Below are 12675 nucleotides of genomic sequence, written 5' to 3' on the forward strand. Positions count from 1 at the left end.
ACTGCGCCGGGCGCTGCGGCTAGCGGCGAGGGTGGACGCGAGGCGGAGAACGCGATGAATGAGTTCTCCCCTAGCCTCGGAGTTGTCTGAGTTGGCGGCGCTGCGCCCAGGCTTCCGGCTCTCAGCGCCCCACGCGCGCGTGGCTCCCCGGGCTGCCACTCACGGCCGCGGCCGGGGCCAAGCCAGCCACGCAGGGCAGCCGAGGCTCCGGAGCTCCTGTCCCGGCCCCAGTCCGGGTAAAAGGAGGGTTGTCCCCAGCGGAGGCGCACAGCCGCGCGTTCTCCCCGCACTCTCTCCGCGGTCCCATCTGCTCCCCATGGCGTCTCATCCGCAAACCCGGATCCAGGCTTACCTGGAGAAGAACAAGATCGGTCCCCTGTTTGAGGTAAGGCGCTGTGGAGGAGGGTAGTCCCGTTGTCTTTAGGGGAAGGGGTGCAGTAATGAAAACAGAACACCCCCCACCCCACCCCTCCCAGGGAAGGAGGGCTAGAAAACGAACGCGCGGGAGGGGGCGCCCAGGGGTTCACTGGCATTCGCTCTGTCCCGGCCAGGTGTCCTGGAACGCGGCCGGGCGGGCACTTAGCCAGTTACCTGAACACAGACAGGTGAGCTTGGGAGGGCCCAGCCTCAGCCTGGCAGCGGAAGTTTGAGCCCTCTGACTGTCGTGCACCTCTCAGCCACATGTTCAGTACCCGGGCAGGCTGAGGCAGGCGATGCATACGGATGCACACACTCAGACGGTGTTGCACATACACACTTTCTTTCTTGAATTCACGCTGTCTTGCGTGTTCGTGTTGGATTTTCTTTTTTCTTTTTTCTTTTTCTTTTCTTTCTTTCTTTTTTTTTTTTTTTTTTTTAATGAGGGCGGTAATAAAACCCGAAAAGGCGGAGGAGGTGCTTAGCAGTTAATACGATTAACTGGAAGAAAGCTGAACTGGTGAGGAGTAGGCTTCAGTAGGTGCGGGCGTGATGAATGAAACTGGCAAACTGAGAGACTGCCATTGGTCACTGGACGAAAGGAGAGGCCTTTGCACTGCAGACCCCACATGTGTTAGCAGGAGAAAGGGACAGAGAAAGGTTCTGAAAAGCACACACGTATTTATGGAAGGAGACTATAGCTCTGAGCTGGTGTTTTTTTTTTTTTCCTCGCCATTAAAGAATTGACAAAAATACAGTAGAAGAAAGAGCGGGAGGACACGAGAAAATGAGAACAAGAGATTGAAGCTTGGCACCAGCAAAGCGTCCCGGGGGTTGCCAGGGTGCTGGGCAGGGGTGGGGCGTGCGGTCCGTGGTCAGAAGTGGAGGCCCTTGGGGAGAGACTCCCATGGTCCCATCCAGTTCAGGGGGTACTGACCGGCGGCGAGAGTTAGCGGGAGGGGCGAGGTGCTCCCGCCTTGCCCCCGCCCCCCACGTCTCCCAGAAGCAGTTGTAGCTGTTCTTGGTCTTGGGTGAGGGCTTGGGGTGGGGATCGGGGGAGGTTACGTGTCAGCGTCTGAGAGAGGCAGAATCGCGGCTAGTGGAAGAGGCTGCATTGGAGATCGCGGAGAACCTAGCAAAGACTGAAGAAAAGCAAGTGAGAACTGCGGAGAACAAAAAAATAATGCGAGTTAATGACCCTGCAAAAAAAGGACGAGGAGGACAAAGGTGTGGTCGAATAGGTCTTTTGGGAGGACTGGCTTCACATAACAAGATTTGCAAGATCTCCCAAGTTTTTCTGCCGAACTTTACCGATGATCTGTCTTGGACGATAGGACCATTGTTTCAAGTGAAGCTCACATTGTGGGGTGCAGAGTCTTACAATTGCTTTGATTCTTTTTTCTGCCAAAAATGTGAACAAAGGCAATCCATGCAAGAGCGAAATAAAATTGATGGAGCTACCAGATTTCTTTGCCTTTAGTTTAATGATTATTGATTATACATAATCCTATATAATTTTTAAAAGGCAGAAGCATAAACCTTCTGCAACGCGGTGTATTAATTGCATCAAAAGAATCATAAAATAAATACATTTAGAATGTGTGTTTGCTCTCTACACTCGTAGAGTATAAAGTACAATTAGCCTGACAGAATAAACGAATTGTTTTTAATAAATACTGTTTTCATTTGTTATTCTAAAATCCTCAAGATTCTTTCCAAGTGATAACAACAAAATTAGGAATATATGTAAACTTTCTACAGAATTAGAAAATAAACTCAAATGGATATTTATCAAGTACCCCCTAACCCCCATCCTTTAATACTCACCAGCAAGTTCTGCGCTGAAGAATTTTAAGTGACAGCAACATGTCTCATAAAAGCTTTAGGTCCAATCACCAGAAAACAAGCACCACCATGCTTCATATTTTATTGAATATGTATGACATACACTGGCATTAGCTTAGATTGCAGTGGTGAGGAGTGCGTTTTTAAGGTTTGATGTTCACTTTAAATAATTGAAGGGAGAAAAATGGATAATAAATTCTCTTTTACTAAAAGCCGGATGTAACACAGTTCCTTATGCAACAATTTTGATTACGATAGAGCTTGATTTTGAGAGTACAATTATATGTATTTCACAAAATTGGAGGATTTTACTAGCATGTAGCCTATCTTGTTTCATGTTAGAAAACCAGTGAAGAAATGCCACCTGTGAAATGGACATTGTTTACCTAGGGACAGTTCTCTTCTAGGACCTTACTCAATAGTTTTCACAAGAATTGATTTGGGTCAGAGGAGGCGCCCAGCAATCTGAACGTATTAAGAAGCAGCAAAAATGTTTGCTACAATTTTAATTTCTGGGCCACGTTTTGAGAAACTGAACTAAAATCTCCATTTACCACTCACAAATTGAAATTGGCAACTCCATGTCTCGTCATCTATGCTTTGTTGTGTTGAGTCAGTGGGAGCTGACACAGGCTTCTTTCAGTTTGGAAAATGTGCAGTATCTGACAATATGTCCCCCTTGTGGATAGTTTAAGTTAGGAATGTTTTAAGAAAACTTAATTGGTGTGAGGTACTTTAAAGATAATCCATGAATGTTATTTAAAACAATAGCAAAAAGTAACCTATTCACTGATATTGAGAATACTTGTATTCTCTTTTTTACCTGTAGGACTTATTTACCTAGTTTGTTTACTTAGTTTATTTCTTACTTAATTTGTTTATTGCTAATACTTTTTGATTTGAGATGCTTATGAAAGTGTTACATGCAGTATGGAGTTTCAAAAATAATTTTAAATTGAAATTAATTTTGTTTCCAGCTGACTTAGGAGAATAAATTTGTACTACTTTTAAATTTCATTGAAGATATTTTGAAGCATTACAAAACTATGCCTAAAAATCATTGCATTAGAATTCTGGACAATGATATTCTGATTAGATAATAGGTAGGTGTAAGATGAAAAATACATTTCACAAACTTTCCAAGTTTTGTAAGATTTAATCATTTACATCTTACAAAATATGTATTTGTGGTATATATAAATATTATATATAGTGGAATATATATATTCCATATGTGTTTGTATACACACACACACATTTTATATAAAGAAATAGAAACTTTTTAGTTTCTCCCATTCCCATTAAGTAAATAGAATAATTAGTTGAGGATTATTGATTGGAAGGTGCTCAGGGCAGTTATATATCTTGGTCAGGCCTGATCACACTCACAAGAGTGTGAAATCTTAAATTATTAAAAAGCTGAATAGCGGGGATCATCATAAAATCACCATAGAATTTTTAAATCTGTGTACTGAAGATGTGGCAAACCAAAGTCACTACATTTCTCTAAGTGTGTTATGACCCACTCCAAATAGAATGGAATCACTCTATCACCTTCTCTGTTCCACTCAAAGTGCTTCTACTCACATGGTGTAAATTTGCATTAACTGATTTGGCATATATGTTATGAAGTCGACTTATCAAACTTGTGGTCAAAGCCAGCATCACATATATTTTGCTGTTGCCCAGCTAGCTCTTCTCTGGTACCCCGCTGCACATCTTCCAGCCATGTATGCAACCCTGAACTCCGATTTGCTGCCAACCCTCAGCAAGCCCATTATTTCACTTTATTGACCTCCCTGATCCTATCTTAAAAATACCTCTTGCTTTTATCAGAGAGCTGTAGTGTGTGTGGAGGTCTCCTTTGGTTGTTCCCCCTCTCATAAGGATCGCGCCCTTGAGCTACCTGTTGTTTAATACATGAAAAGAAATATTTTGTCCTATTTAGGCAGGCTTATGATTATTTAGGGCAGTGGTTTGGGGATAAGAAGGATACTAGTTACTCACTTATGGCCAGAGGTAAAATTCCTCTCCAGAAAGATATTTTAATATTTAAAAATAAGTTGTCATTAATAAAGGTAAAATGTCATTTTAATAAAAATAATTAGGAAAATGTTTTTATTTTATTAGAGAAGCAATACAATATAAGCTTGGTACTTATAATATGTTCAACTTAAATATTGTAAATATATTTTTTGGAGTAATGATTGTCAGGTGATCTTCCCCAGTGGTTGAGGTTATGAAGACATTTCCTATATCAAAATTTACATTAATCTTTTTAATCTCAGAGCATTTAGAGGCAGAAGACAAAGAAAGCAGTTCCATTTTATAAAATTTTGCCCAGAGTCCAAGTTAAGTGTTGTCATTGATTTACTTCAAAACAGTTTTTTAAAATGTTACTTTAATTGACATGTTTCTATTACCAGCCCATTTATTTTTCATTTCTGCCTTAATGTATTTTATTTTCATGCAGCTTTTAAATAGCTTTCAAAGTGACTCAAAATTCAACTCAATAAATAATTCACTATATAACCTTAGAAATAATAATATATACATGTACCAATATGGCATCATAACTTTGAAAAAAGAAATAATATTTTGGGCAGGCATGGTGGCTCATGCCTATAATCCCAGTACTTCAGAAGGTTGAGGCAGCTGGATCACTTGAGGTCAGTAATTCGAGACCTAAGACCAGCGTGGCCAACACAGTGAAACCACATCTCTACTAAAAATTCAAAAATTAGCCAGGCATGGCAGTGCACATCTGTAATCACAGCTCCTCAGGAGGCTGAGGCCGTAGAATCACTTGAACCCAGGAAGTGGAGGTTGCAGTGAGTCAAGACCATGCCATTGCACTCCAGCCTGGGCAACAGAGTGAGACCCCATCATAAAAGAAATAAATAAATCATATTTTTAATGTTTGTGGATTTTTAATCCACACAAATTTTTAATGTGATCAATGGAAATATTAGACTACAAAAATAACATAGGCTTTCCTACCCCACCTCTTTTCTTTTTTTGGTGATTCAATTAAGAAGTCATGAACCATACAAAGAGAACAGCTAAGACCCATATGACAAGGACAGCTAAGTTGGGAGTTCACCTGGAAAGTATCGGAGCATGATTAAAGAAAGGGGCTGAGTGGGCAGTGGCCTGGCAGGGTCGGAAGATTTGTTACATACAAGGTGGGGGCAGGGTATTGAGAAAATAATTAAATATATTGAAAATATATTGAAAAAATATATATTCAAGTCAGCCTTCTTTCTAATGGACATAGGAGTCACAGAGATAGCATAGGGAAAGCTAGAATGAACCTTGTTGTGTTGAATTGAAATTGGAGGTGTTGGTGTGATCTCATGACTTTCAATAATAGAAATATGTGTAGATGTAATAGAAATAAATATATATTTGTAAGTATTTACATATACTTAAGTGCACATACCTACATTTACTTCCCAACTTTGTCTACTGGAAGGGCCTGGGAATGGCAACATCCTGGTAATAATGAGCACACCTAGCACCCACATTTTGGTTTCTAAATACCATTCTCCAGTAAGTAGAACCAGGTGTCCTTGAAGAAATGGTTGATTCCAGGTTTGGGGCTAAGCAAGGTATAGAGTATCATATGTCAAAAAGTAAGGAAGAGCTCAAAGAATAGTAGGTGTGTATCAAACGACACAGAGGAGGTGCCTACCCCTAAGACATCTTGAGGGTCAAAATCAAAAATGATAGTAACAGATTATTTTACTGAATAAAATAGGAATATTTTACTTCACTGGGATCTAATGGAATGTGGAATGTGCTCAATTCATGGGGAGAAGAGACAGCATTACCTTATAGTAGAATGCCAACTAGTGAAAGTAGAAGGATGATGGAATTAGAAAATCACTACTTGGCAACCATCTGAAAGATAATTCAGGCAAGAAACATTAATCAGTACTAAAATCAATGGGTAAAAGTTGGATAAACAATGAGGTGTTACATAATCTCTAAGTATCTGCCTACAAAATACTTGTAAATTACAAAGGGAAAAAGTAACTTTACAGTAAAGAAACCAGGCCGACACTACTTCGTTCAAGTGATGAGATAAAGCAATATTTTATGCCGATGGTAGGATGCATTTAAAACAACACAGCATTGTTTTGTGATTTTCCTGACAATCATGTATAACCTGAATTGAATAATGAGAAAATATCTCATAAAGCTAATAGAGAAAGTTTATAAAGTAACTTTTCTAGAGTTTTCAAAAATGTTACAGTCATGAGGGTCAAGAGAGGCCTCAGACTGAAGGGACATGACAACTAAGTGCAAAATATGGTTCTAGATATAATACTTCTGCTATGAAAGAGATTATTGGGAAAGTTGACAAAATTTGAATGTGGTCTCTATGTGAAGGGAATAAGGAATTATTTGTATTGTTCCTAAACTTTTACTATTAATTTAAAATTACCTCAAAAGAAAAATTACTAAAAATAATTTAAAAGAGCACCTATGAAATCAGTATTTGCAAAACAGTTCACCCACTGGGTTTCTTTAAATAGTAAATTATGTGAATGTAGTTAAGAATTTCATCAATGTTTATACAAGGAAGTGGCTTATACAATAAATAGCTAAAAATCTGAGTAAAGAAAATGTGCAATTCTGGTTAACTAAGCATATGCATTTTCCTCTTCTCCCTCTAAAAATCATTTTGAAATATCTGAAAAAAGTATTTAAACAATAAATGCATGAGAGTGCTGAAACACAAGAAAGAGTGCTGAGAGAGACACTTTCTCCTTTGTGTACAGAATTTCTTCATTACGAATGGTGGCATCTTCTTTGCACCTATATATAGTCAGTGACCCAGAGTGAATGATGTGTTGTCTTAGTTTTTCTGCTGCTATTACACAGTGCCTTTATTTCTCACAGTTCTTGAGACTGGGAAATCCAGGATCATGGTACTGGCATTTGATCTGGTGAGGGCCCTCTTACTTTGTCCTCATGTGGCACAAGGCAGAAGGGCAAGCTAGCTGAACACTGTATGAAGCCTCTTTTAAAAGGGCTCTAATCCCATTAATGAGGGAGCAGCTTTCTTCGTCTGATCATCACTTAAAGACCTCACTTATAAACCCCCTGAGATTGGCAACGCATGAATTCTGAAGGGGCCACTTTCAAACCAGAGCAGGTGTGGTGAAAATATTGTTTGGAATTTCCTGGAAAGTACCTTAAAATGCATTGTCTCAGTTGGAACAGGTTCCTCATATGCTTTTCCTACTGTCTAGAAGCCTGTTTGTAACTCCTCTTCTCCTTACTCCTTCTGCATCTTCAGGCAACAACTGATCTCCTTTTTGTCACTGTGGATTAGGTTTCATTTTTTAGAGTTTCGTGTATATGGAATCACACACTATGCATTTTTTTGGTATATCCTCTTTAACATCATTAAGTTAATAATTATTAACCTAATTATTTTAATATTCATCCATGTTGCAGCATGTTACCAATTTTTTATTTCTTTTTATTGCTGAGTTGTATTCCATATGGCTATGTGCATTTTTCTTATGTAAATACCTGGAGTGGATTGACTGAACTACATGGTAGGTATATGTTAAATTTTTAAATAAACTAGCTATTAAAGTGGATGTACAATTCGACATTTCTGTGAACAGTTTATAGGAGTTCCAGTTGTTCCATATCCTCACCCAATCTTGGTATTGTCAGTCTTTTTAGCCAGAAACTCATTAGCCATTCTAATAGGTTTGTAATGATATCTCATTGTTATTTTGATTTATACTTCCCTGATGTCTAATGAGATGAATTTTCTTTTCTTGTGATTATTTGTCTTTCATATATCTTTGGTGATGTGTCTGTCCAAATATGTTGCCCATTTTTATTTGGGTTGTTTGGGGTTTTAAGAATTGTATCTTCTATGTCCTTTTCACTTTCATATAAATTTTAGGATCGTTTTGTTAATTTTCATATAAAAATACCTGCTGGAATTTTGATTGGGATTGTGTTGAATTTATAGGTGCTGTTAGGCAGAATTGACATCTTAAGAATTCTACATAGTCTTAACAATTCTACGTAGTCTTAACAATTTTCTACATAGTCTATGTAGAAAATTAGAGGGGATCTACAAAAAAGATACAAAAAATAATATGTAAGTTTATTAAGGTTTTAGATGCAAAGTACAAAATCAATTGCATATTTATGTTCAAGCAAACAACCATCAGAAGTTAAAATAGTAAAAGTACCATTTATAATGGTATTAAAATATGAAATACTTAGGAATTAAATTTTTAAAAGATACATAAGACCCCTATACTAACATGTATAAAAACTCTTGAAAAAATTAAAGAATATCTAAATAAATGAAGAGATGTACTCTTATTTATGACTAGGAAAACTCAATACTCTTAATATATTGAATTATATATGCTACCTGACCTCAACAGTCATTAAATCAGTTATAAGTAAAAGGCAGTGCAGTATTGGTGTAAATTGAAATGGATTATTACCTAAATGTAAAACCTTTTTTCTTCTCAAAGAGAGTGTAGGAGATAATTTTTGTGAGCTTGGGATTTGAAAATATTTCTTAAATATGACAGAAATATATAAACTGTAAAAAAATCAATAAAATGGACTTATTTAAAATTAAACATTTGTTCTTCAAAAGACATTGTTAAGAAAATGAAAAGGCAAACCAAAGATAGACTACATATCTGAAAAAGGACTCCTGTCTATTATATATAAAGAATACTTTTGTTATGATACTTTGCTATATATGATACTTTTGGTATGATAAGAAGAGAAAAAAACAATTCAATAAATAAACAACGTAATTGAAGAGACACTTTTCGTAAGAAGATGTATAGGTGGCAAAATAAGTGAATGAACAGCTGCTCAATATCATTAGGGAAATACAGCTAAACCCATTGCCCATTCATTAGAATGTCTAAAGTTAAAAAGACTGACTTTAATAAGTGTTGGTGAAGATTTGGAGCAATTAGAACTTTTATATACTGATAGTGGGAATGCAAAATGGTCCAACCACTTTGGAAAAAAGTTTGGCAAGTGAGGTTTATTTCTAGTAGCCCCAAATTGAAAACAGGTGGATTGATATGTTATTGGATAAAAAAATTGCATACATACATATACTATTCTTATATAAAAACATGAATTATTGATGCACACAGTAACACAAATGAATCATGACTTATGCTGAGTGAACAAAGCCAGAGGAAAATGAGATGAACTAAGCAGAAGTTTGTTCTCTGAAAGATTAATAAAATTGACCAAGCTTTAGCAAGACTCACGAAGGAAAAAGAGAGAAATCTCAATTCAAAAACAGGAATGAAATGGGAGATCACTATGGACTGCAGACATCAAAAGAATAATAAGGTAATACTAGGGATGACTCTATACACATAACTGACAATGTAATTGAAATAGACAAAGTCTTTGAAAATAAAAATTGGACAATTCATGGAACACGAAGTACATAATTGAATTGAATTTGCATTTTGAAAACTCCCAAAGTAAAGATCTTCTGGCCCAAATCAATTCAATGAAGATTATCATCAAACATTTAAAAAAGAATCAATACTAATTCTATATACTCTCTTCCAAAAGAGGAGGAAATAATTCCCAGTTTATTTTATGAAGCTAGTTTTACCCTTTTACCAAAACCAGACAAAAACTGTACAAAAAGGAAAACTGCAGATAAAATTCATTACATTATGAATATAGACACAAAAAACCTTAACAAAATTAAACAGAATTCAGAAAAACAAAAATAAACAAACAAAACCTTATGCACCATGACCAAGTGAGGTTTCTTACAGGGATGCAAGGATAATCAATGTAATCAACTGTCTTTGTACCTTCGGCCTACTATAATGAAAATACCATAAATTAGGTGACTTATAAACCATAGAAATTTATTTTGCATAGTTCTGGAGGCTGGAAGTCCAAGAACAAGGTGCCTGGCAGATTTGGTGTCTGGTGGTGGCCCACTTTCTGATTCATAGATGGTGGCTTCTCTATGTGTCTTCACATGGAAAGATTAAAGGAACTCTCTTGGGTCTCTTTTAGGGGTGCCAGTTCCATTCATGAGGGTTGTCAAAGTACAGAAGTAGTTCAATGGAGGGAGGATAGCTTTTTTAACTATCAATGCTGCTGGAGCATTTGGATATCCATTGGCAGAAAACCAAAGCTCAACCTCAGTCTCACACCTTATACAAAAATTTACTTAAAGTATATCACAGATTTAATGATGTCACATATATGTGAAATCTAAAAAAAGAAAAAAAAAAGAACTTGTAAAAGCAGAGAATATTAATAGAATATTGGGTACCAGATAATATAGTGTGGATGTTCCCTCCATATCTCATGTTGAGATGTAATCACTAGGGTTGAAGTTGGGGCCTGGTGGGAAGTGTTTGGGTCCTGGTGGCAGATCCCTCATGGCTTGGTGCTGGCCTCACGATAGGAGTGAGTTCTCATGAGATCTGTTTAAGTGGTGCAACACCTACCCCTGTGCCCCTCTGCCCATCCTGCTTTTTCCATGAAACATGCCTGCTCGTCACCTTTTGTCATGAGTAAAAGCTCCCTGAGGCTGTCCCAGAAGCTGAGCAGATGCCAGTGCCGTGCTTCTTGTATAGCCTGTGGAACTATAAGCCAATTAAACTCTTTTCTTTATAAATTATCCAGTTTCAGGTATTTCTTTATAACAATGCAAGAATGGCCTAACACATCAGGGGTTGAGGGTGGAGTGTGTGAGGAGAAAGATTGGGAGATGTTGGTCAAACGATATAAGGTTTCAGTTAAACAGAAGGAATAAATTCTGGGCTCTATTTTATAGCACGGTGGCTGTAGTTAATAATAATGTATTGTATACTTGAAAATTCCTAACAGAGTACATTTTAGATGTTTTCACCACAAACAAAAGTGATAAGTATATGAGGCAACAGATATGTTAATAAGCATGATTTAGTCATTTCACAATGTATAATATATCAAAACATCACATTGTACATCATAATATATATAATATTTGTCAATAAAAGTTATAGATGTAAATTTTAAAAACAACACTTAAAAACAAGGAAATTCTAAGGAAAGTTCTTAGAGATCTAGAGTTACACTTAGACTTGACACCATAGCACAGTCTGTAAGAGGACATATTGATAAATTGGACCTCAGCAAAATTAAAAACTTTTGCTCTGTGAAAGACTGTATTAAAAAGATTAGAAGACAAGTTACTGGGTAGGAGAAAATATTTTCAAAGCACACATCTAACAAATGGATAAGATCTATTTATAGAATACAGACCATTCAAACTCAGCAGAGTAGTAACCCCCTCTTATCTGTGGTTTCAGCTACTCATGGTCAACCATGTCCCAAAAATATTAAACAGAAAATTCCAGAAATAAACAATTCATAAGTTTTAAATTGCATATCGTTCTGAGTAGCATTATTAAGTCTAACCCTGTCCCACTCGATTTGGGTGAGAGGTGAATCATTCCTTTGTCCAGCGTCCCCACATTGTCTATTCCACCCACCCACCTGTCAGTTACTTAGTAGCAGTCTCAGTTATCAGATTGACTGTTGTGGTATCTCAGTGCTTGAGTTCGAGTAACCCTTATTTGACTTGCTAATGGCCCCCAAATGCAAAAGTAGTGATGCTGGCAATTCAGACATGCCAAAGAGAAGCCTTAATATGCTTTAGTGAAAAGGTGAAAGTTCTCTCCTTAATGGGGAAAGAAAAAAACATCATAGGCTGAGGTTGCTAAGATATACAGTAGGAATGAAGCCTCATGAAATTGTGAAGAGGAAAAGAAGAAATTTATGTATAAGTAGGGTTGGTACTGTATATAGTTTCAGGCATCCATTGGGGGTTTTGGAATGAATACCTGCAAGCTAAGGAGAGACTACTTGTATAAACAAAATGAAACAAATTAACCAACACTCCCTTTAATAATCTAAATGCAATTAGAAAATGGGTAAAAGACAAGAAGAGACATTTCACATAAGGGTGTATACTGATGGCAAATAAGTACATGAAAAGATGTTCAAAACCATTTGCCATTAGAGAAATACAAATTAAAACCACAATGAGAAATCACTACACACCTATCAGAATGGCTAAAATAAAACTGAGACCACCAAATGATGGTGAGGATGAAGAGAGACTGAATCACTCATGCATTGCAGGTAAGAATATAAAATGGTACAATCACTCTGGAAAACACTTTGACTAATTATTTTATTTTATTTTTACATTTATTTATTTATTTTTGAGACAGGGTCTTGCTCTGTGGCTCAGGTTGGAGTGCAGTGGCATGATCTTGGCTCGCTGCAACTTCTGCCTCCCTGGACTCCAGGGATCCTCCCAACTTAGCCTCCCAAGTAACTGGGACTACAGGCATATGATGC

The 12675-nt window shown here is 37.2% G+C and overlaps 1 protein-coding gene across 1 annotated transcript in view; it reads left to right on the plus strand.

The window, feature by feature from the left end:
* Nucleotides 1-12675, plus strand: part of C8H8orf34 (chromosome 8 C8orf34 homolog) — a 494601-nt gene continuing 481926 nt past the window's right edge. Inside the window, exon 1 of the mRNA XM_015145533.3 lies at nucleotides 1-385. Within this exon, the coding sequence (XP_015001019.2) occupies nucleotides 59-385 (327 nt within the window). The 5' untranslated portion in view covers nucleotides 1-58. The remainder of the gene's footprint in view (nucleotides 386-12675) is intronic.

The sequence above is a fragment of the Macaca mulatta genome, chromosome 8, assembly GCF_049350105.2.
Source record: "Macaca mulatta isolate MMU2019108-1 chromosome 8, T2T-MMU8v2.0, whole genome shotgun sequence".
Taxonomy (NCBI): domain Eukaryota; kingdom Metazoa; phylum Chordata; class Mammalia; order Primates; family Cercopithecidae; genus Macaca; species Macaca mulatta.